The sequence below is a fragment of the Protomyctophum parallelum genome (assembly GCF_964188405.1).
Source record: "Protomyctophum parallelum genome assembly, chromosome: 23".
Taxonomy (NCBI): Eukaryota; Metazoa; Chordata; class Actinopteri; order Myctophiformes; family Myctophidae; genus Protomyctophum; species Protomyctophum parallelum.
Genome location: NC_139715.1, coordinates 28,211,379 through 28,235,252, shown reverse-complemented (window position 1 = coordinate 28,235,252; position 23,874 = coordinate 28,211,379). Strand labels below are relative to the sequence as shown.

Sequence of the window (23,874 nt, the reverse complement as noted above, 5' to 3'; positions counted from 1 at the left end):
ACACACACGGACACACGGACGGACGGACGGACGGAGTGCAAAACATACTCTCCCCCCATGCCTTCGGCCTGGTGGAGACAACAATCTTAACTAAGTATGAAGACTCAGTGAGCACAGACTTGTGATCGAGCAAGGCCGTCATAGGCAGACCTGTCCCTCTAGAGAAGACAAAAATTAAGTCTGAAACTGAGCTACATTTCTTAACAATCTGCCCAACGTACCAAGACATCAGAGACACATACTTACCACAGATTACAATCACCCACGGAGATTTTGAAAACATGACCAATGACAAAACAAACTCCCATATCTGCTGGGTGAAGTACAACAATGGGCAAACACAGCAGCAAGGATTTGTGAACTGTTACGACAAAAGAAGGTTAGCCAATGGAATACAACCACCCTAAGGACTACTATCTGTACCAAGTAGACCACTAGACATACTGCACCATGTAAACAGAGCTGCTACCTTTAAACACATCTTAACCCATTTAGACCTGATTCTACAAATCAATTCAAAAAAATGTTGTCGGAAAGTGACTGCAAAATAATGCTGCCATTTGTTTAAAAAAAAGCTATATACCCTGTTATAATATGTATGTAACGACACAATGTGACATACTGTCGTTTACAAAATGCTGTAAACCCTCCAACAGTTTTTACTATATTTTGACAGTTTTGCTTTGGCAATGTTTTCTCGTGCCAATAAAGCCCCTTTAAATTGAACTGAATTGCTTCAAGGTTCAAGGTTTCTTTATTTTGTCTCCCAAGGGAGAAATGTGTCTTGGACCCCAAGGACCCGCCCTGCAGCATACAGATACAATACAATACAAAACAATACACAATACAAGACTACAAAGGCACCCAGTGACCCGTACAACGTTAAAAAACCACACACCAACATACCTAGTGCAAAAGAGGAAGAACATCACCTCATAACCTTCGACCCCTACCCTGTCTGCCCTCTGCAAGGACTCTGTTAAGGAGTGTGATTGACAGAGGGACAAAGGAATGCTTGTACCTATTATATTTGCACGCATGGACCTCATACCTCCTACCTGATGGCATTAGCCGATACTCAGGGTATAGTACATGGGAGGGGTTGTAATGGCGGTCTGTGGGACTCATGCTCAAAAGGACAATTCATAATAATGATAATGAAGCAACACAAGAATTCAGAGTTATGAAGTATAAGGATTTTACTCGTGTAGGAGAAAAGACTTACATGACCTGTCATGTATGGAAACCCCAGTCTGACTCCCAGAGTCACAAAAAGGCAGCCTTTATAGCTCCCTCCCACAATAACCAAACCCCCAGCATAGCCTCAAGACTTTCAACAAATGGGACCGTGACATCATAAAACAAACGGCACCACAGCACCACAGGGGTGTGACAGATGAGATATCATACTGTAACTTTAGATGAAGCCCTCTTTATAACGGAGTATTATTAAAATGTTTATGTCTTAATTTCCACGACAGGGACAGACACAATGTTTTTAACCCGTCTGGATGGTCACTTACGTGGGCATTTCTTGACGCAGAAGGCCCCGTAGGTGTACTTGGCCCTGGGGTTGTGCTCCAGCTGGAAGGAGGTGGGGTTGTAGACGAAGGGCTGAGGACACTGGGTCACACACGCACCGCTGTCGTTGAAGTTAGTGCAGGCCTGAGAACAGGGTTGAGAAACGACCACAGTTTACAACTCAAGCATTTAGCTATAGACTCTCTAAATCCAGAACTATTTACAGTATAAGCATACACAAGAGTTGCACCACTCAGTTCACACGGGTGTGATTTTCTTATGGAGGGACGGACAGTAGGCTGACAGGACAAATGGGGAGAGAGATGGGGGGGGGGGGGGTGACATGCAGTAAAGGCCGTCGCGATCGGGAGTCGAACCCGCGGCACACTGCCAGACTGGATTACCAAACCAAGGTGCCTGGACCGCTGAGCCACGGCCCGGGCCCATGAGTCCGCAGTTCTAATTGCATTGGGTTGGGGTTTGGGAGCCAGAAGGGAACAACCACCAACAGCAGCCATGTTGGAATTAAGGCACCACCGGGTGCCATTACCGCGCTGGGTGGAGAGGTGAGGGGGGGGGGAGGCGGAGGGGGGGGTGTTTGTCATCATGAGCGAGCGAGTTATTAAGGCGGCATTTCATTTTTAATTCCCCACGTCGTGACACCGCGGAGCGCTCGCCCGTGTCCCTCCTCGCCACTTGCACAACGGAACGGGAGCGAGGTAGAAATTGGAGCCATTGATCCAGAGCCGTGATCTAAACGGAGAGACGCTTCCTCCTCGTAAACAGGCGGCAGCAGGCAGGCCTGCAACGGCTGTCACTAATTGAATTGGACGAGGGCCGCGTCCGTCTGGTGAGTTACGACGACAATATCAGCCCACCGGTCGGTCGTCTGAGGGCGCTGGGCGGCGAAGACGCACTCAGAGTCACTTAACCCCTTTAGACCTGGGAAGGATTCTACTAAATGTCTTCTAAATCCTGACAGTTTTCTAGAAAACCTCATGTTTCTATATTTCAGTGGTTCTCAAACTATTTCATGTCAAGGACCCCCAGAAATATATGTATTTGGCCGCCGACCCCCCCCCCCCCCCCCATCTGAAAATATGTTGTTCCACCCCTCAGAAGCAAAGAGTCAGAGTTAAAAACGTTCGCTCTGAAATAATATAATAATTCAAAGATTTGCACCACATTTTCACGATTTTTCAAAAATAGCTAGCCTACAAGCTCATAGCGCGGCACTCTGTGCCGCGCTATGAGTTTGTAGATCTGCTATTTTTCAATAGCTATAAAGCATAACATAATGCTTAAAAACACCAAAAAGGGTTCCCGCCCTGACTGTGTTAAGTAAAAGTATCATTACCACAATATAGAAAAATACACAAAAAGGTTTTTGTAGAGCGAAATAAATAGTCATCATTGGCATGCATGAAAAAAGGTTAAGTTCTTAATGTATGTTTTGGAATAATACTCTGAATCTGCAAAGTATACTTTATATAGCGTGGTATAAACAAAAAGTACAATATTTGTATCAAAAACTATAAAAAAATGTAAATACTTGTTTACTTTCTCCCACTGGTAGGGCTGGGGGTTATGTTATGTTTGTCACAGGATAATGACTTGGGGATACATACAGTAAGGGGGACTAATTGGAACAGTGAATCACCAATTTGCCTGGGTGACGGCGGGACGCGCGGCCACCCCGGCTTTACGAGCCTCCGTCTAAAGACGACAAACAATGCATCAGCCGGTAAATAAAGTGGAAAATGTTCATAGCGGGGCCGATATATAGCAAGCAGAATGTCAGCTAAGAGATGTGTTTGGACTCGTGAAAGAGAGGAGAGATGAGCAGGCAAATTACAGTGCATGTCAGAGAGAGAGAGAGAGAGAGAGAGAGAGAGAGAGGGGTTGAGCTGGGTTGCATGCTTGCAGTGTTGTTTTTGGCAGCAAATTTGTATTTTAGTTTTAGTCATAGTCTCTTGAATAGTTTTCATCTAGTTTTAGTCACATTTTAGTCACCTGGAATGTGTTAGTGTTAGTCTAGTTTTAGTCGACTAAATGTCATGAGATTTTAGTCGACTAAATCTACAGTTGATTTAGTCTTTTTAGTCTTATTTTGGTGGGCATTGATGCCGTAGTAAGGACTATTTTTACACTTGCTGAAAATAGCCGATCTACAAGCTCACAATGCGTCGTGCTGCGACTCGTTGTGAGCTTGAAGATCGGCTATTTTCAGCATGCAACCAAGTGTAAAATGACTTATACTGGATCTCTTGTCCACTAGTCCCTTCCTAACATTTTAGTCTAGTTTTTTAGTTGTTGACGAAATTGTCAGTATATTTAGTCTTAGTTTTAGTCATCATAGCACAGTTTTCATTTAGTTTCCATGTAGTTTTCGTCAGTGAAAAAAGGTAGTCGACGAACATTTTTTGTCTAAGTTTTAGTCGACGAAAACAACACTGCATGCTTGTGTACGTAATGTGCTTGTACTGTACATGTGCGTGCGTGTGTGTGTGTGAGGGTACATACGAAGCAGTCGGTGTCCTTGGGACCGGCACATCCTCCGGCACACTCGCGGTGGCAGCAGTCGCTGACGAAAGGCCCGTAGCAGCGGCCGTCGCACTGCTCCGCGCACACCGTCTTTGTCACTGCATGGAGAGAGAGAGAGCTTTATTATAGCATAGGTGATAAGTAAGCTATATCACCTCGACCTGGAGGAGTGTGTGAGTGAGTATACTGCCTTCATTCAGCCTCAAGAAGAGCGGAGAGAAGCATATTATAGCAGCTCCCACACCACTACTTCGCAATTCGCATACTGTAATTGCATGTGAAAAAGCCAGAGAGAAGCCAGAGGGGGTGAGGTTTGTGACGGCCGACATCTCAGCGGCGGGGGCTGTCGTCGAGGCATTAGCGACCCGCTGGGCTGGGCTGTCCTCCGCGCCATGTGTGGTGGGGGGGGGTAATGATGGCCCGTGCTTCTCCTGGTGGCGTGGGGGAGGGAAAGGTTGCGTTCCCCTCCACGCAGATCTGTACATGCACGCTGTAATTATACACCAGGACAGGCATGGAGGGGCTTCTTCTCTTGTCTGCCTCCCTTTTGTTAGATCTCTTCTCGTGCTCTACGGGTAGGAGGCAACACGGCATGGGAGGATGATTGATGTCTTTGCCTCGGTGTGTGTGTGCGTGTGCGTGTGCGTGTGCGCGTGCGTGTGCGTGTGTGTGTGTGTGTGTGTGTGTGTTCAGCCTTTTCGTGTGGTTGATGATGACACTCACAGCTTTGACACTGGTCTTCCTGATGGCCCCAGCAGCGCCCGTTGCACGAGCGATGGCAGCGCTTGCCTGTAGAACAAACGCACGCACGTGCACACACACACACACACACACACACACACACACACACACACACACACACACGCGCACACAAACTTGTCACATTTTTTTTAAACCAGCGATGAGGCGCACACACCCCCAGCCCACGCATGCATGTGTGTACTGTCAAAACTTCCCAAACTGCTGGCATTTGCGAGAGCGAGCGGTGACTATGACAAATGTATACATCTTTCTCGCTCAACACAAAAAGAGAGAGAGAGAGAGAGAGCGAGAGAGAGAGAGAGAGAGAGAGAGAATATCTAAGCATAAAAGACAGCTCTCTCTCTCTCTCTCTCTCTCTCTACTTCCCGTCTCCATCTCCGTGTGTGTCTATTTGTCTCGTACGTGCGGCGCGCGCGGCCATCAAAGAGAGGACACGTACGTGTGTATAAAGCCTTTCTCTCCTCTCCCCTCGTCGTGGAATGGAGTGCCAGAGTGTCATCCGGAACCCTTCAAGCCGCCCCCGCGGCGAGGTTGTTATGTTAAATACCGACTACAACTTGGCACGGGGCCACCCGATCTGGCAACCTCCAACTCCCACACACTTTATGTTTTTCCCTTCTTCTTGTTGGCGCTCGGCGTGGCGTGGCCCATCCCTCGATGCCCACTCTCTGCCGCCATTTAATCAGCACTAAAATGCTCTCATTGTCTCTCGTCTTTTGTCCTTCTTTTCGGCTCGGTTTCCGCCATTAACCCGACGTCGAAAAAAAACTAAAAAAACGTTCGTTCTGAAAGAATAATTATATACCTATTTAAAGATTTGTGCCGCATTTTTTACGATTTTTCAAAAATAGCAGACCTACAAGCTCGTAGCGTGCCACTCGGTGGCGTGCTACGAGCTTGTAGATCTGCTATTTTTCAATAGTTAAAGTATAACATAATGCTTAGTTTAAACGATAAAGTCCAGAATGGGTTAACTCATTTAGACCCCGAGGACGAGTCTGTGTCTGTCTCCCTTATAGCTATTAACCACTTTTAACCATTATAGTAAACATTAGCTATTGAAAGAAAACAGATCTACAAGCTGTTATTTTGGGGGGGGGGGGGGGAAATTGTGAGTGAATATAATTATATTCTTTCACAGTGATTTTATTTATGTAATTTATTGACATGACAAAGTTTGAGAACCACTGATAATGAATTTAGGATTTAGAAGAACCTGGTCCTCGACTCCTCAGGTCCAAATGCATTAATCACAGGCCGGGTCCCGGGCCCATTTTTATTTGTTAATAATTTTAAAGCAGTGGTTTTCAACCCTTTTCATCTCCAGGTCCATCATTTTCTCCTGTGTGTGTGTGAGAGAGAGAGGTGTTCATACTCAAGGTCGGCTGTACCTTTGACTATAGCCTGGAAGAAGCCTTTCTAACCAAAGTGCTGAAGTATCAGGAGCTAATGCAGACCATCTCACAGCTAGGCTACAGATGTAAACTTTTAGTTTTTTGGCAGCCTAGGGCATGTGCATACGTTGGTTGTGAGGGGCTTACAAATGGCCGGCCTTTCCAAAAGGAGAGCCAGGCAGTTAGCGAGGTATTGCTCCGTTTCAGCCATTATAGGAAGCCGCTCAATTTGGAGGAGGCGTTGTTTCCTTTTTCCATGATTTATGTCTGCTGCCCTGTGTCCGACATGTCAGCTGTACTGTATGTAACCATGCTGCCCTGTGTCTGACATGTCAGCTGTACTGTATGTAACGATGCTGCCCTGTGTCTGACATGTCAGCTGTACTGTATGTAACGATGCTGCCCTGTGTCCGACATGTCAGCTGTACTGTATGTAACGATGCTGTCCTGTGTCCGACATGTCAGCTGTACTGTATGTAACGATGCTGCCCTGTGTCCGACATGTCAGCTGTACTGTATGTAACGATGCTGTCCTGTGTCCGACATGTCAGCTGTACTGTATGTAACGATGCTGCCCTGTGTCCGACATGTCAGCTGTACTGTATGTAACGATGCTGTCCTGTGTCTGACATGTCAGCTGTACTGTATGTAACGATGCTGTCCTGTGTCCGACATGTCAGCTGTACTGTATGTAACGATGCTGTCCTGTGTCCGACATGTCAGCTGTACTGTATGTAACGATGCTGCCCTGTGTCCGACATGTCAGCTGTACTGTATGTAATGATGCTGCCCTGTGTCTGACATGTCAGCTGTACTGTATGTAACGATGCTGCCCTGTGTCCGACATGTCAGCTGTACTGTATGTAACGATGCTGCCCTGTGTCCGACATGTCAGTTGTACTGTATGTAACGATGCTGTCCTGTGTCCGACATGTCAGCTGTACTGTATGTAACGATGCTGCCCTGTGTCCGACATGTCAGCTGTACTGTATGTAACGATGCTGCCCTGTGTCCGACATGTCAGCTGTACTGTATGTAACCATGCTGCCCTGTGTCCGACATGTCAGCTGTACTGTATGTAACGATGCTGCCCTGTGTCCGACATGTCAGCTGTACTGTATGTAACGATGCTGCCCTGTGTCTGACATGTCAGCTGTACTGTATGTAACGATGCTGCCCTGTGTCTGACATGTCAGCTGTACTGTATGTAACGATGCTGTCCTGTGTCCGACATGTCAGCTGTACTGTATGTAACGATGCTGCCCTGTGTCCGACATGTCAGCTGTACTGTATGTAACCATGCTGTCCTGTGTCCGACATGTCAGCTGTACTGTATGTAACGATGCTGTCCTGTGTCCGACATGTCAGCTGTACTGTATGTAACGATGCTGTCCTGTGTCCGACATGTCAGCTGTACTGTATGTAACGATGCTGTCCTGTGTCCGACATGTCAGCTGTACTGTATGTAACGATGCTGTCCTGTGTCCGACATGTCAGCTGTACTGTATGTAACGATGCTGCCCTGTGTCTGACATGTCAGCTGTACTGTATGTAACGATGCTCAGCCGTCCGTGCACGTTGTAACTGGCTGCTCTCCCACTGTCAAACTGCACTGGCAGTGTTTATGTCCTTTGTACAAGGTATTCCTGTACTTCTCATTATGTGGACATAAATAAACATGTCAAATGTGTGGCACCGTGTACGTACAGCCCAGGTTGCTGTTGTTGGACGGTACCACCAGAAGCTCCGCCTGGGGGTTCTTGATGATGTCTCTCCAGTGGATGGTGTCGGCGTGGCACAGGAACTTGTTCTGGTCCACGTACACGCCCCCGTTCAGGATCTCTGCACACACGCACGCACGCACGCACGCACACACACACACACACGGAGAGGAAAGAAAACAAGTTCAGGATCTCGGTCCATTATATTTTAAAAGGCTCACCCTGCCAATGACTGTAACACGTCCAAACTTAGTTTTTTTTAGGCCACTAAGCTTAACCTACCTGGTTAATTATATGTGGATACAGTTTGTACTCTAAACAGAACAGAACAGAACTACTTCATGTCATCAATGTAGATGGCTGTGTGTTGCTTTTATTGCAGTTTTGTACATTTTTATTACGTTTTAGCCTTTGATAAAATAGACTGCTAAGTAAAGGATACTTTCCACACCTTTCATTTCCTAGCTGTGTGTGACTGTGTGCTGGGGGTAGCTGCAGCATCACCATTCCTGGTGATTGAGAGCACTTTATTTGAATGAGAATGTATATTATTTTCATACTGAAAGAAGTTTGTTGTTGTTTAGAGTACAAACTGTATCCACATATAATGAACCAGGTAGGTTAGCTTAGAACAATGTTCTAGCCACTAGCCAAACATTTGTGCTAACATGAAAGGCATTGGAACTGCATGGTGGCTCTAGCCAATTAGCTGCTAACTCTTAGCTAACCCTCATGGCTACAGGCTTAGCTAACAAAGTTTGTTGCAACTCACCAATGCTTAGCAGAACAAACTCTCAGCCCTCAGGGATCTATGAGTTGATGGGCAAGGTGTGTGTGCTGTCTTTTAATCTTATTTATGGTTCTAATTATTTGTTTAGGCTCTGTGCCTCTCTCTCTCTCTCTGTCATGGGGGACTTCTTCAGTGCAGTGCAGCTTCTGTGTGAGTGTGGGGAGCAGAGAAGGGCGGGGCAAGCAGTTGAGGTGTGTCGTCTGATTGGGTGAAATTCACGTGTCAGTCTCCATGTCTTTGGCTGGCTATTTGTCAGCAGCATGACAGGGGGAAATCAAGTTAAGTAGACTTGCTCCATTTCTTCATTAGAAACCAGTTGAGTTCACATGACCTGGGTTACAGAAAGCTCATAACTTGTGATGTAAATAATGAGATCCAGGACAGTTGAGAATTAAACAGCAGTCACCCTTCCCTTTTAAAATGTTTTATATCATCCACAGCATGTGCGTGCACGTGCGTGCACGTGCGTGCAGTGTGATTGAGTGGTGAGGACTGATTAAGGACCAGCTGGTGTGAATGGTGACTGAGTGCTGGCTAACTTTGAGGTGAAACCATATCCTACTGTGATGGGCTAAACAATTAGGCTGTCTGGCAACAGCTGATGTCTCTATAAAGCCCAGCACACACCGGGTGCGCAGCGACGCGGCAACGCCTGGAAAATAGAACGGTGGCGTATCGGAGCGTCAGGCGAGGCGTGAACGCGCGTCGGACGCCGCCGGTGTGGGATAGGTTCATTGAAAATAACGGAGGCGGCTGTTTTGCCGCGCGGCGTTCGCAGACGGTGTGTGTAGGGCTTTAGCCTGGCTTCCAAGCAGCAGCGCTTTGTTCACTTTTAGAAGTATGAGAGTGTAACGCCTCAGGGTGTGTACGATGGGTGACCTCTCTTTTTTGTCATTTAGTTTTGTTCTCTGTTTTGGTATAGCTATATATATTGTTAAAGGTTAGATACTGTATTTGTATTTTTTGTTAGGTATAAGAGTAGGATTTATGTCTTGGATTCAGGAGATTATGGTCCCCACCCCCGCGAGGTACTACTGTTCATGTTTTATTTCAACCCCCGCGAGGTATACTGTTCATGTTTTATTTCAACTGGAAAATACATCATAAAATAATTCAAACAAACCTGGCAAACCACAACAAACAAACGAATCACAATAAATCACAGGAGGATATAAAGACGCAGGAGAGTTGACTAGACAGAAAGACAGAAACCTTATCCTCAAAACGGAACTAAAAGCATCTTCATCAGATAAGAAAAAAAGGGGGGGGGGGGGGGGGACAAAAAATATGATCCAGTTGAGCATACACGGACATGGTTGTGGTCGGTAGATATTAGACTAGAGGAAGAGCCGTGGCAGAAAGTCGATACGCTCAAGGTGAAGTCCGTCCGTCGACCGCTATGTGCCGAGCGGCTCGCTGCATGTGGTATAGACCATTTAGACCCCAGGCCGATACTAAACTAAAATTAATGTTTAGTAACGGTTTTCTGAAAAACCTTGTTTCTATGTCAGCGGTGCAGCTCAACCTTATTTTTTTTTACATGAAAATATGGAGGTTCCTGCAGGGACCTTTTCCAGAAGCAAATATTGCAGTTAAAAACATTCGCTCTGAAAGAATATTTATGAATGTATACATTCAAAGATCTGTGCCACGTTTTCACGATTTAAAAAAAATTGTAAAATTAAAAAGTTCATAACGCGGCAAATGCCGCGCTATGAGCTTGTAGATCTGCTATTTTTCAATAGCTAAAGTATAACAATGGTTAAAACACCCGAACGGGGTTCCCGTTCTGAATGGGATATACTCAGTCAACCACCGGTGACCCCCCCCCCCCCCTCCCCCCCTCCCCACATCAAGATAAATACTATTGACAAACGTACGCTGGGATTCAATGCCGCGGCCGGAGGTCCATTGACGTTCCATAAAGGATCAATTCACCCAAAAGAAATCAGGTAGCAAGGAGCACGGAGGTCTGTAAACTCTACACAGTGAATTTCCGCGTATAATTAACACGAAACAGTGTATTGTTCAATGTTTAACCCGTTCTGACCTGAGATCAGATTCTAAAAATGTCTTCTACATCCTGACAGTTTTCTGAAAAAGCAGTCAGTCGTTCGATTTTTCAAAAATAGCAGACCTACAAGCTCATAGCGCGCCACTCGGTGGCGCGCTATGAGCTTGTAGATCTGCTATTTTTAAATAGCTAAAGCATAACATGATGCTAACACCAAAAGGGGATCCCGCCCAAAATGGGTTAATGACGTGACTATATAGACAATTAGACTCCCTATATGTAGGGGTGAGTATTTGGTGAACACAGCCCATTTACAAGCTTCTGGCTATTTTCTAAGAGATTTAGGTGTGTGGAGAAATGCTATTATAGAGCTCTGGGGGACACCGGGGTCAGATAAATAAAATAGTAGGTTTTAAATGAGTACTTTTTAGCCATTTTTCAACCTTATCTTTATTCCGTATAATTGGCCCTCACCAATGCTCATTATGGAATAGTGCCATTTCTGTCTATAGTCACGCCATGTCTCTCTCAGAGGAGTTTTATTTTTTATTTTAATGTTTTATTTAATGCAAGAACAATAATATGGCTCCTATATGGAATCCCCATCGATGATGTCACCAGCAGTCAGATTTCTATAAGCATAGCCCACCAATGAGACGCTGACGATGAATAAGGGCCTTTCTCGGCCCCACCTCTCTCCCTGTGTTTTAGGATCCAAGATGGCCGCAGCACCAGGAGGGTGTGTCCTTACTGGGTTGCGTTCACAAATTCAAGACACCTGTCTTGCGTTTGTCTTGTGTCTGTGTTTAATGGCCACTCCAATGCATTTCCAATGGAAGCCCATATGGTTTGACCAAACATTTTGTTTGATCGGGTGGGGGGGGGGCAGAACACATCCATCAAAGCTGTGTTCAGACACGAGTCAGGTGTCAGACACAAGGCAGTTGTCTTGAATGCAGCCCAGTAAAGTTATATGTCGACCCCGCCCGCTCACCTCTGCCCCACCCCCTCCTGGTGCTGCGGCCATCTTGGAGCCTAAAACACAGGGAGAGAGGTGGGGCCGAGAAAGGCCCTTATTGTGTCATAATTATCGTTCTGTAACCCCTATGCACCCTAGGGCAGATAACTCCTCCGCTATGTGCCCTAGGGCAGATAACTCCTCCGCTATGTGCCCTAGGGCAGATAACTGAGATCAATAAATCATAAACAACATACCAGAGATGCCTCCAAAAGGCCAAACTGAAACAGGTGTCGTATCTAGACTCAATAATTCATTCTTATTCTACTACACCCTGTGCTAAAGTTCTGTCTAGCTGAAAACAATAGTAGCCTACTCTTTGCATATCTCATGTGTCTCAAGGCAGTCAGTCTCCGGCCTGTCTTTGATATCTAAAGTCAAGGAGGTGTCGTTGACCTATTTTACATGCCTTATGCTTGCAGGGAGTTTGCATGCTATTGTTTCCACCAAAAGGGCACTTGATTAAGTCTCGGGACGTCACTCTTTATGCAAGCCCCCGCTGTTGATATGTAAATGTGTGGAACACCTCTGTTTGATCTGGAACTGTATAAAATGTCTGTGTTTGCAATGTTAAAGGAGTCTTATAGGGGCCTAGCCATCGAGAGGTGGTTAGGCTGTGTCCTGCTCCCGTGGGCCAGCTCGCCTGGTCCACGGGGAAGCTCTGCTGTGCTGTGTAATCTCTCAATAAATACCACTCTGAATGCATCTTCAATTCACATCTCTCTGCGTGCTCCTTCATCTGATCGTCTGAGGGTGTTGATGCCGAGAAACTCTTCGTCCTTATTTGTCTAATTTTAGTCAAGTTAGATAGTGTACTTGAAGTAGGAATATTCACTTCACAGGTAAAACAAACTCTTCAGGAGAGAGGAGAAATGCACTGTGTGTCTGCTGCTTTCCAGCTGAGAACTGACTCATTGACTAATTTAACGGATTAGTACTAGCAGGCTGCAACCTGCTCAACACACCTGTATTGACTAATTAACTAGACTAACACCCTGTCTAAAGTCACAGTCTTAAAGGCACAGAACAAATTTGACATACAAGACAGCACAATCATCATCATCATCATCATCATATCATACTCTAAGTAAGCCAATGTCTGTCTGAATTAATGAATGAATGTGTGTCTGTGTCACTGTAACTGCCGTAGCTCCTCACTGCCTGCACCAATCGCTCCCACTTTTCACACAGGCATTGACCATAATAATATGGAGGTCCAATTTAACTAATTATATATTAATAATGGATTTATTAGTGAATAAAAAAATGAGAAAACACACCCAGGGCGCAGTATAAATGAGTGAGGACCAAATATACAAAGATATAGGGTTGAAAATGGCTGAAGTGCTATAGAGCACCGAAGTCCTGACGTCACTCACTCATCCCCTGGTTCATGGAAGTTTTTCTCTATGGGGAATAACATTGGGTCAACTTAAAATCGTCTACAAAAGTACACAAACTGTCTCGGCAATATTGTCGGGGAGGTGTCTCGATCTGTATCGTTTATGACAGTCAGTCCCTCATTTTTGATACAGTATGTTTCTAGCGAAAATGTTACTAATTCAGCAGCGGTAACATTAGCGTTTTCTCTCAGTCAGTTGATTCGTCATATCCATATGAGTGAAACGGCCTGAATGATCTGTTTATTTTTCAAACACAGTTGAGGCGATCTAAAATCCCCCCTATGGGCATTACAATGCAACTAAAAAGTACATGCTCTTTACTGTAAAGTGGTTAATTTTGGCTCGTCAGTGAATGAGTTAATCCATTTAGACCCCCAAAAATATATGTAATTGGCCACCGACCCCCACCTGAAAATATGTCGTTCCAGGGACCCCGCGCCCAGAAGAAAAAAGATTTGAGTTAAAAACGCTCGCTTTGAAAGAATATATTCAAACATTTGGGCCACATTTTCACTATAAAAAAAGAATAGCAGATAAAGCAGATTGCTATAAAAAAAGAATAGCAGACATACAAGCTCATGGCACGGCACTCGGTGCATAATAACATAACATAATTCTAACACCAAAAGGGGTTCACGCCCAAAATGGATTAAAGGTATATTCAGTGATTTCACTTAATTCAAATATCACTTATTTTTTTGTTTTGTTGTGACTGATAATCCTCCCTACTATAGAGTGTGCTGACCATATAAGGAGTTCCTCCCTGTCCCCAGTTAACCCCTGGGGGTCAAAAAACCTTAGGTTTCGTTTTTGACTCTCTATCCTGATTGGACGAAAGGCTGGGTCCCAGCCAAAAACGAAACCTAAGGTTTTTTGAGTGAAATCACTGAATATACCTTTAAGGGCACTGGAGGACACTGAATCCTTACTGTATTATTTTTTTTACTCTCTTTTCTTTCCTTCCCCAGTAATTAATCCTTAGTTACAGGGAAAGTGAAACACATTAAAATGAGCGCAGTTGAAACCCATAGTACTAATTTAACCCCCTTTTGCATGGATTTGTTGCTGCGTCAGCGTGGCCTAAAGGCCTTCGACGACGAGGTACATCAACGAAGTGCCGACGCACGGGGAAACCTATAATGAAGTTATTAAAACCCTAAAGCCTGCAGTACATTCCTTATGCTTTTCACACATCTGTTAACCCATTCTGAACGGGCACCCATTTTGGTGTCGGCATCATGTTATGCTTTAGCTATTTAAAAATAGCAGATCTACAAGCTCATATCGCGCCACCGAGTGGCGCGATACGAGCTTGTAGGTCTGCTATTTTTGGAAAAATCGAAGAACGACTGACATTTTTTTAGAATCTGATCTCAGGTCAGAATGGGTTCATCAGACCAGTGTGTTGTCCGGCGGAAACCTCGTATGAATCTGATCTCAGGTCAGAATGGGTTAACATGGGCTGTCGGCTGAGAAACCTCGTATGTTCGAAACCGTTACTACTTCTCATCAAATGGGATACAATGGGCTTGTGTTGCAATTTACATCCAGTACAGTAAAGTACTAACCTGACGCTGCCAGATGGGGGCGGTATTGGGTAACCATGTTCCCCAACACAGCACTCATCTGGGATCTCTCAGGCAGTTGAGCTGACAAAAATCCGCTCCGTACCGGACCAATCAGCGTGAGCTAAGGGCGGGATATGTGCGAAACCGGACGTGAAGCTATATAGACACGTCAATATGATTGGTTGTGTTTGCACGCCCACACGGTGATAGACAGACGGTCCCATCCAATCATCTACCAAGTATCTTGAAAAAAAGGAACAGCCCCGTCATCAAATTTGCTTCCGTGATCCCAGATCCCAATAAGCTGTGAAACAAATTTGTGTAGCAAGCTTCTTGGATCTGGCAGCGTCAGGTTAGTAAAGTACTGCAATTAAGTACAATGTTGAGTTTTTATGTCAGGTACCTGACATATGAATTAGTCAAATTTAATGACGCCTTTGGCTGCTATAGTCGGGACCAGAGTAATCTAGTGAGAGAGTGGCGACACTATAGCGTTGACTCCCACTGTAACAGTGGAATGCGGAAGAAGTGCTCATTCTATCTCAATGGGATAGTTCCAATGTTTGGAACTATAGCCCATACTAGACACCCGCTTTGCGGCGAGGAAGTGTGTCGCCACTCTCTTACTATTCCACTCGGGTCGGGACCTAGTCGTGTTTGGCTGCCACACACACACACACACACACACACACACACACACACGGTGCTGTCATGTATTGGATACGCAGGTCACATGACCAGGAAACAGGTAACTGGAAGCAGATAACAGGAATCTTTAGAGACAATGTTATGTAAACTAATGTTATGATTGAGAACGGCCGGTTGAGAGGATCGTTCGTTAAGTAAAGAAACCAGCGCTTCTTTCACCTGACAAATATCACTATGTGATAATTTCTTGTTTATTTGTTGCTTTATTGTACTATATTATTTTCATCATCATTTTGGTTGAGATCATGCATTTCACAACGCCACGCCAGACTTCCCGGTCCTTCATTGCCATCCCCAGTTCCTGCTTTACTGATGCACGTGTCCCTAGCGATGATATCAGGGAACGACAGTTTTCTACCCCTGTTTTCAGCCCTATATATATTTCGGCCATTTGGAAATCGCAGACTATACAAGCTCACAATTAGTCGCATCACATGACAATGATGACACATTGTGAGCTTGTAGATCTATAGGCGATTTTCCAAAGATTTGAATACATTTCATAACTAAAGATGCCCTGTGAAAACAGGGCGTTCTGCATAGAGTACTTCTCCTTTTGGTACTTCAAGTATATTTTGATGCCAATACTTTAGTACTTTTACTCGAGTGAAATTTGATTACAGGACTTTTACTTGGAAGAGAGTATTTCTACATTGCAATATTGATACTTTTTACTTAACCCATTCACGAGTCATTACGCAAACCTCTGTAGTGTTTTAAGCATTAAATACTTTAGCTATAGAGTCCTGACGTCACTGTCGATAGAGGGCGTCAGTCCCCAGGTTCATGTATTTTTTATTTGCATTATAATCCCCTTAGGGGGATTTTAGATCTCTTCATATAAGAACTGCGTTTGAAAAATAAACCGATCATCCCGGCCTTTTCACTCCTATGGATATGAAGCATCGACTGAAGGTGGAAATGTACAAATATACCCAAAGAGTAACACAATAAGCGTTAGAAACGAGTCAAACAACCCAGAGACTACATTTCCGGGTAGGCGGGTGGCTGCATCTGCCCGTCGCACAAAAGAAACTGAATGTTAATTACGTTTATTTTTTATTTTATTGATATTTAATGTTTCGTTGTTAGTACGAGTCTAGTCAGCACCAGCTGAGCTTACGTCAACGAGAAATCTCAGGAACGCAATGTGTTGACAGCTGGGCGTGACGTATATTAGCAGCGACATTGCCTTCATATGTAGTTTCAAGGCTTTTGCGGCCACATTAATTCAATTTTCTCCAGAAACTGGCTGTATCAAATATGAATGGACATCATTAACGACGCACAGCCACCCCCCTGACAGAAAGGCAGAGATGATCGGTATATTTTTCAAACACAGTTCTTATATGAAGCGATCTAAAATGGGGATTTCAATGCAACTAAAGAAATACATGAACCTGTGTACTGGCGCCCTCTACTGAAAGTGACGTCAGACTTCGGTGCTCTATTGAAAAATAGCAGATCTGCTATTTTTGAAAAATCTCACACATTTGTAACCCATTTTTTCACCCAGTGCCAATTATCTAATGTAATCCTGGGCGCTACACTCCCTCTGCCAACCTGGGGGGGGGGGGGGGGGGGGGGGGCAGCGGACTGACCTCACGCCTCCTTCCATGCATGAGGAGTCCAAGCTGCTTCTTTTCACCTGACAGGGTTGCCTGAGTTCCCCCGGCCGGACGTAGCGTGTGGAAGGAAGACGTTATTCCGACCAGTTCCTTTCCCCTCCATGAGGCGCCCCGGCTGGCCAGGGGGAGGCAGTTTAGAGAACAGGATTACAGCATGTTTTTAGTGAGGGTCCCTACCCTATAGGGGACACGGGGAGAACATGCAAACTCCACACAGAAAGGCTCTTTCGCCAACCCCGCCTCGGGTATGGGCACGTTCTAGCTGTGAGGCGACAGCACTACCGACTGTGCCACCCTTGAGTATATATTCTTTCAGAGCGAACGGTTTTAAGTCGAATCTTTGCTTCTGGTCCCTGAAATAACATATTTTCAGATGGGGGTCGGCAGGCCAATTAATTACATATACTTTGTGGAGGTCCTTGACATGAAATAGTTTGAGAACCGCTGAAATAGAAACATGGTTTTGTCATGATTTACATATAGAAGGCATTTGTAGAATCTGTTCTCGGGTCTAAATGGGTATAAAGTATAAAAAAAAGAAAAATCTGTGTGTACTTTATCCGCCCTGGGTTGACCTCCTCGACAGAGTGCTGATGCAGACAGATTGACAGAGGCGGACCGGTCTGGGTATTTGCGTATAATAATAATAATAATAATAATAATGAGAATATGTTTATTTTTTCAATGACCACCGATGCCCTCGACAGATGCCTCTGCACGCTGGAGAACGGTAAAACCCTTAATCCACGGCCTCACACCGCTCCTAATCCCAAGATCTATGGGGAATGAAAGGAGTGTGTGTGTGTGTGTGTGTGTGTGTGTGTGTGTGTGTGTGTGTGTGTGTGTGTGTGTGTGTGTGTGTGTGTGTGTGTGTGTGTGTGTGTGTGTGTGTGAAGGGGGGGGGGGGGGGGGGGGGGGGGGTGATGATACGGATTTAGATACAATCACATCACATATCATACTGTACAGTCAAGCGTCGGGCAGAAACAGGAGCAAAAATGGGCCGAAAATACAAAGATTTTTGTATTTTTTTCAATTCAATTCATTTTATTGTCATTAAGTATTAAAAAAAAAAAGTACTCAAAAAGCATCAGCTGGGGTCAGCATAACACTTCACCCATTTGGGACTGATTCTTAAAAAATGTCTTCTGAATCCTAAAAGATTTCTGAAATCTACTGTCGGATGTCAGTTGGTGCTCAACCTTTTTCATGTCCTGGACCCCCAGAATTATCTGTATTTGGCCACAGACCCCCCATCTGGAAATATGTTGTTCCAGGGACCCCCCTCCCCCCGAAGGAAAGATTTGAATTAAAAACGTTCGCTCTGAAAGAATACGTATTCAAAGGGTTGCACCACATTTTCACGATTTTTCAAAAAATAGCAGAGCTACAAGCTCTCAGCGCGGCACTCAGTACTGCACTATGAGCTTGTAGAAGTATAACATAATGCTTAACCCATTCTGGGCGGGCACCCATTTTGGTGTTGGCATCATGTTATGCTTTAGCTATTGAAAAATAGCAGACCTACAAGCTCGTATCGCGCCACCGAGTGGCGCGATACGAGCTTGTAGGTCTGCTATTTTTGAAAAATCGAAGAACGACTGACATTTTTTTAAATCTGATCTCAGGTCAGAATGGGTTAATCAGACCAGTGTGTGTCCAGTGGAAACCTCGCATGAATCTGATCTCAGGTCAGAATGGGTAAAAAGAAAACACCAAAAGGGGGTTCCGGCCGTCCATTTGGGTCAGCGTTGGCCTAATGGTTATAGAAGAGCGTGTTTGTGAATGTGAACTTCCAGGATTTCATTCCAGGATTTCATTTTCACCGTGCTATAGTGTGAAGTAGGCTGAAAAAAGATGATCATGCTCTGGATTAAAAAAAATAATAAATAAAACTAAAAAACAGTAACACAATCCCCCTGCCCACACAAGTTCCACAACACGATAAAAAATATAGTGAAGGCCATATTGCACCGTTTTGAAAAACAGTCCATATACAGTTAACAGCCCAGTAATTGCATTACACAAACTGTTTCACAGTTCATTTCCAATCCATTTCCCAGACTTCAGTGCATTAATATAAAGTGCCCAGTGCAATGGATAGTAAATACTAGCAGGCTGTCAGTCGGCTGTCAGAATGCAGTGCCTGATGTCGACATTTTAAAAATGTTTCTGAAAAACCTCATATATTTCTAGATCAGTGGTTCTCAATATTTCAAGTCAAGGACCATCTGAAAACATGCTCCAGGGACCCCCCCCAGAAGCAACTTAGATTGGAGTTAAAAACTGAAACTCTGAAAGAATATATATTCAAAGATTGCAGGCACATTTTCACGATTTTTTTCTAAATAGCAGACCTACAAGATCGTAGCGCGCCACTCGCTTGTAGATCTGCTATTTTTCAATAGCTAAATTATAACAATGTTTAAAACAACAAAAGGGGTTCCCGCCCAAAATGCGTTAATGAACGCCCTACTTCGTCGTACACCAGTGTCACAGATAAACACAAGATAATTATTATATACACGCGGTTGTGATTAAATAATAACTACACTATGAGTCCATTGGAACACAGGTTCTTCGGTTCTATTTCCTTAAAAGTATAATTAAAAAAAAACACACATTTAGGCCTAAGGCCTAACGCCTTCTAAATCCTGACCTCAGTTTTCTGAAAGACTTCAAATATTTATATAGCAGCAGCAATTTCTTTAAAACAATTTTTAATACCGTACAGAACCCCAAAATGGGTTCCCGACCGGCCCAGAATGGGTATAAGACATATACTTATGTCAAACTCAAGGCCCGGGGGCCAAATCAGGCCCGTGAATGAATTATCTATGGCCCGCGGGATGTTATTTAACCCATTCAGGCCTGACGTCGAAATTTTAAAAATAAAATGTTTTCTAAATCATGAAAAGTTTCTGAAAGATTTGAGGCACATTTTAACGATTTTTCAAAAATAGCAGATCTACAAGCTCGTAAGCGCGCCACTCGGTGGCGCGCTATGAGCTTGTAGATCTGCTATTTTTCAATAGCTAAAGTATAACATGATGCTAAAACACCAAAAGGGGTTCCCACCCAAAATGGATTAATTAGTATTAGAACTGGCCCTCTGGTATATTGTACAGACCACCATAATACTACTAAGTCCCACAATGCACTGTGAGTGCATTGGCACATATCGAGGGCCCGCAAGCGCAAGCATGCGTCTACTCTTCACTATTGATCAGCAGTGAAAGTATATCGCTTGTGGTCAACTTTCAGCTACCCCTCTCCCCAAAAAACGGCTAAATGAAAGGTGGACTCTGAAGACGGGGGGTTTTCAAGTCAGGTGGTAGGCAGAGGGCAAAAATCTCTGTCTCTCTTCTGTGTGGAGACAGTGTGGCTGTAATGAAAGAATATTACTTGACTATATGATAAGAAATGAATGCAACTGATTTGATTTACATTCCTCATTTTACTATGAAAGCAGTGCTTTGGTGAGTTTGTCTGGGACCTCCTCATGACCGCGGTGCCCGCGTGTTGGAAACACAGTCCGGCCCCTTGACTTGTACCAATTTCTTTATTTTGGCCCACTGTGTATTTGAGTTTGACATCCCTGGCTTTGAGACTACAAGCTTTTTGCCCCGACAGCAGCGATTATTATTATTACACTCCTCATTGAACGAGTCAAATACAAAGCACCGCTCCAATCCGTCCAATATCCCCCAGGCCCAGAGTCCATGAAAGGACTGACTTGTCGGGACGAATTCAATTCCGTTTGGGAAAATGTGGAAGAAGGGATGATGATGATGATGATGATGCCCAGATCAGAGCTAGGATTAGTGAGAGGTGAAGTCAGGGGAGGATATGGGATTAATATGTGAACGATATCTCGTCACTGACTGATGGAAAACCCGCTACTTTCTCAGTAAAAAGGAAAAGGAGCCGGCGTTCAAATGGATCCAATGTAGTGGTCATTCAATCACAAGCTCTCGTTAACCCATTCTGACCGGGCACCCATTTTGGTGTCAGCATCATGTTATGCTTTAGCTATTTAAAAATAGCAGATCTACAAGCTCATATCGCGCCACCGAGTGGCGCGATACGAGCTTGTAGGTCTGCTATTTTTGAAAAATCGAAGAGCGACTGACATTTTTAGAATCTGATCTCAGGTCAGAATGGGTTCATCAGACCAGTGTGTGTCCGGCGGAAACCTCGTATGAATCTGATCTCAGGTCAGAATGGGTTAATAGTCATTCATTGGCTATATTCTTGTGACCGTCAACGTTCCTCATCCATTTCACATTACCCCACTACCCCTGAGCCACATGGGCGGCGGTGGCTCAGGGGTAGAGTGCCTGGATGCAGTGGATGGTAACCGTAAGGTTGCCAGTTCGAACCCTGTGGGCTCCCCCAGAGTTACTGTCGAAGTGTCCTTGAGCAAGACACTGAACCCCTAATTGCTCCCGATGTGCTGGTTGGTGCCTTGCATGGTTTTCGCTGCCATCGGTGTATGAATGTGTGTGTGAATGGGTGAATGTAATGCACAATCTCTGTAAAGCGCCTTGGATAAAGGCGCTATATAAATGCACCATTTACCATTTACCATTATGATAACGTATAAAACAGGAACAAAAACAACTCTGTATTGTGGTTGTGTGGGTGTTGGAGCGAGGGAGGGAGGGAGGCAGGCAGGGCCGTGCTACTAGAATTACTTGGAATTACTACAGTACTATTTTCTAAATCTGTCATGCTTCATTTTTGTTTGCTTCAATTAGTTTTTTGCTTGTAGATCAGCTATTTTGTAATAATGACCCACAAAGTACTGTAACCTGTAGTGAAGTAAAGTATAAAGTACCGGATTAACCCATTCTGAACGGGCACCCATTTTGGTGTTAGCATCATGTTATGCTTTAGCTATTTAAAAATAGCAGATCTACAAGCTCATATCGCGCCACCGAGTGGCGCGATACGAGCTTGTAGGTCTGCTATTTTTGAAAATAATCGAAGAACGACTGACATTTTTGGAATCTGATCTCAGGTCAGAATGGGTTCATCAGACCAGTGTGTGTCCGGCGGAAACCTCGTATGAATCTGATCTCAGGTCAGAATGGGTTAAAGGGACACTGAATTCATCCTTTGAATGCGTATATGTATGTATGGACTCAGTTTCTTTCCACCAGGGCTAATCACTGGAATCCGACTATACCCAGGGTGATTAAGGAAGTGGTCCTTGGCTGAGACGAGCGAGGAGGGGGGGGGGGGGGGGGGGGCGGGGGTTGGGGTGGGGGTGGGGGTGGCGGGGGGACGACAGCCATCCATTCAGCACCCTCTTAGTGGTGACACCGCCACTCCGTCTGCCCACCCAAAACGCCGGCGCGACGCAGACGCCGCCGCCTCGTGTAATCATGTTCCCGTCAAGACGGGACGATTTATCAGCAGCGCCGCCCGGCTATACCGCATTTATATGGATGGATGGGACAGAGAGAGAGAGAGAGAGAGAGAGAGAGAGAGAGAGAGAGAGAGAGAGAGAGAGACCCTACCCGCTACGGTCTCTTCAAAATGGCACGCACGGCGCTCCCCCCCCGGCACGCACAGTCAGCATGCCCTTTGTGTCATTTAACACATTGATTGCTAGAGTTTTCTATTTGCTCAGGCTTGGTGGTGCTGAGCGATTAACATTGGGACTTCTGAACTTTTTCGGGGCCCACAGCGAGGGGCCTCTTATAGCGAGAATCACACCGCATAAATCAAAAGGAAGCCAAACTAGTCCACTTCAATTAAAAAAAAAAATTATGATTCTACCATCTTCCATTCTGGAGATATTGACCTTTTTCTAACACCTGCTTTTCGCAGCACGCTGCTCTTTTGAAAAAACAGCAGAGATATGGAAGGTTGAAGTTGACAGACATTGACAGACAGATATAAAAATGAACACAAATAATATCATATACATACTACACACTGAATGAAAGCCCTGAATGTCTACTTTTAGGAGGAAAACAAATACACATGGTCCCATGTATAGTTTGTCAGTAATTGGCTATTGAATGCAGCTTGCGCCCACCAGAGAGGATTTCAGAAAATGCATGGACCAGAAGAACTATTATTCACAAAATAAGGCCTATAGCGACATGTACATACTATATACCGTATGAAACAGAAGACTCTCTGTTGCACTGCTCACTTCACAGGGGTGTGATTTTCATTATTATTACAGTAGAAGTATTTTTCTTATGAAAGCAGAGAGTCTTCTGTTTCATACGGTATATAGTATGTACATGTCGCTATAGGCCTTATTTTGTGAATAATAGTTCTTCTGGTCCATGCATTTTCTGAAATCCTCTCTGGTGGGCGCAAGCTGCATTCAATAGCCAATTACTGACAAACTATATTTGAATATATTTGTATATTTGTTTTCCTCCTAAAAGTAGACATTCAGGGCTTTCATTCAGTGTGTAGTATGTATATGATAATAATTTATTTATGTTTATATCTGCCTGTCAATCTCTGTGACTTTAAACCTTTATAACTCGCTATGATAACTTCATGAGGAAATGCTCACTTCACAGGGGTGTGATTATATTATTATTAAAGTATTAGTTTTTTTCTTATGAAAGCAGAGGGTCTTCTGTTTCATACGGTATATAATATGTACATGTCGCTATAGGCCTTATTTTGTGAATAATAGTTGGACCTGAACAACTGCATTCAATAGCCTACTGACAAACTGTACATGGGATCAATATTATGTATTTGTTTTCCTCCTAAAAGTAGACAATTAGGGCTTTCATTCAGTGTGTAGTATGTATATGACAATA

The 23,874-nt window shown here is 44.4% G+C and overlaps 1 protein-coding gene across 1 annotated transcript in view; it reads right to left on the bottom strand.

Moving 5' to 3' along the window:
* Positions 1–23,874, bottom strand: part of LOC310853982 (receptor tyrosine-protein kinase erbB-4-like) — a gene marked incomplete at its 3' end in the record, with an annotated part of 499,617 nt that overhangs the window by 168,469 nt on the left and 307,274 nt on the right. The window contains exons 4-7 of the mRNA XM_083758457.1: positions 7,929–8,063; positions 4,789–4,854; positions 4,045–4,163; positions 1,524–1,665 (exon numbers count right to left, since the gene is read on the bottom strand). Coding sequence (XP_083614583.1) covers positions 1,524–1,665; positions 4,045–4,163; positions 4,789–4,854; positions 7,929–8,063 — 462 coding nt within the window. The remainder of the gene's footprint in view (positions 1–1,523; positions 1,666–4,044; positions 4,164–4,788; positions 4,855–7,928; positions 8,064–23,874) is intronic.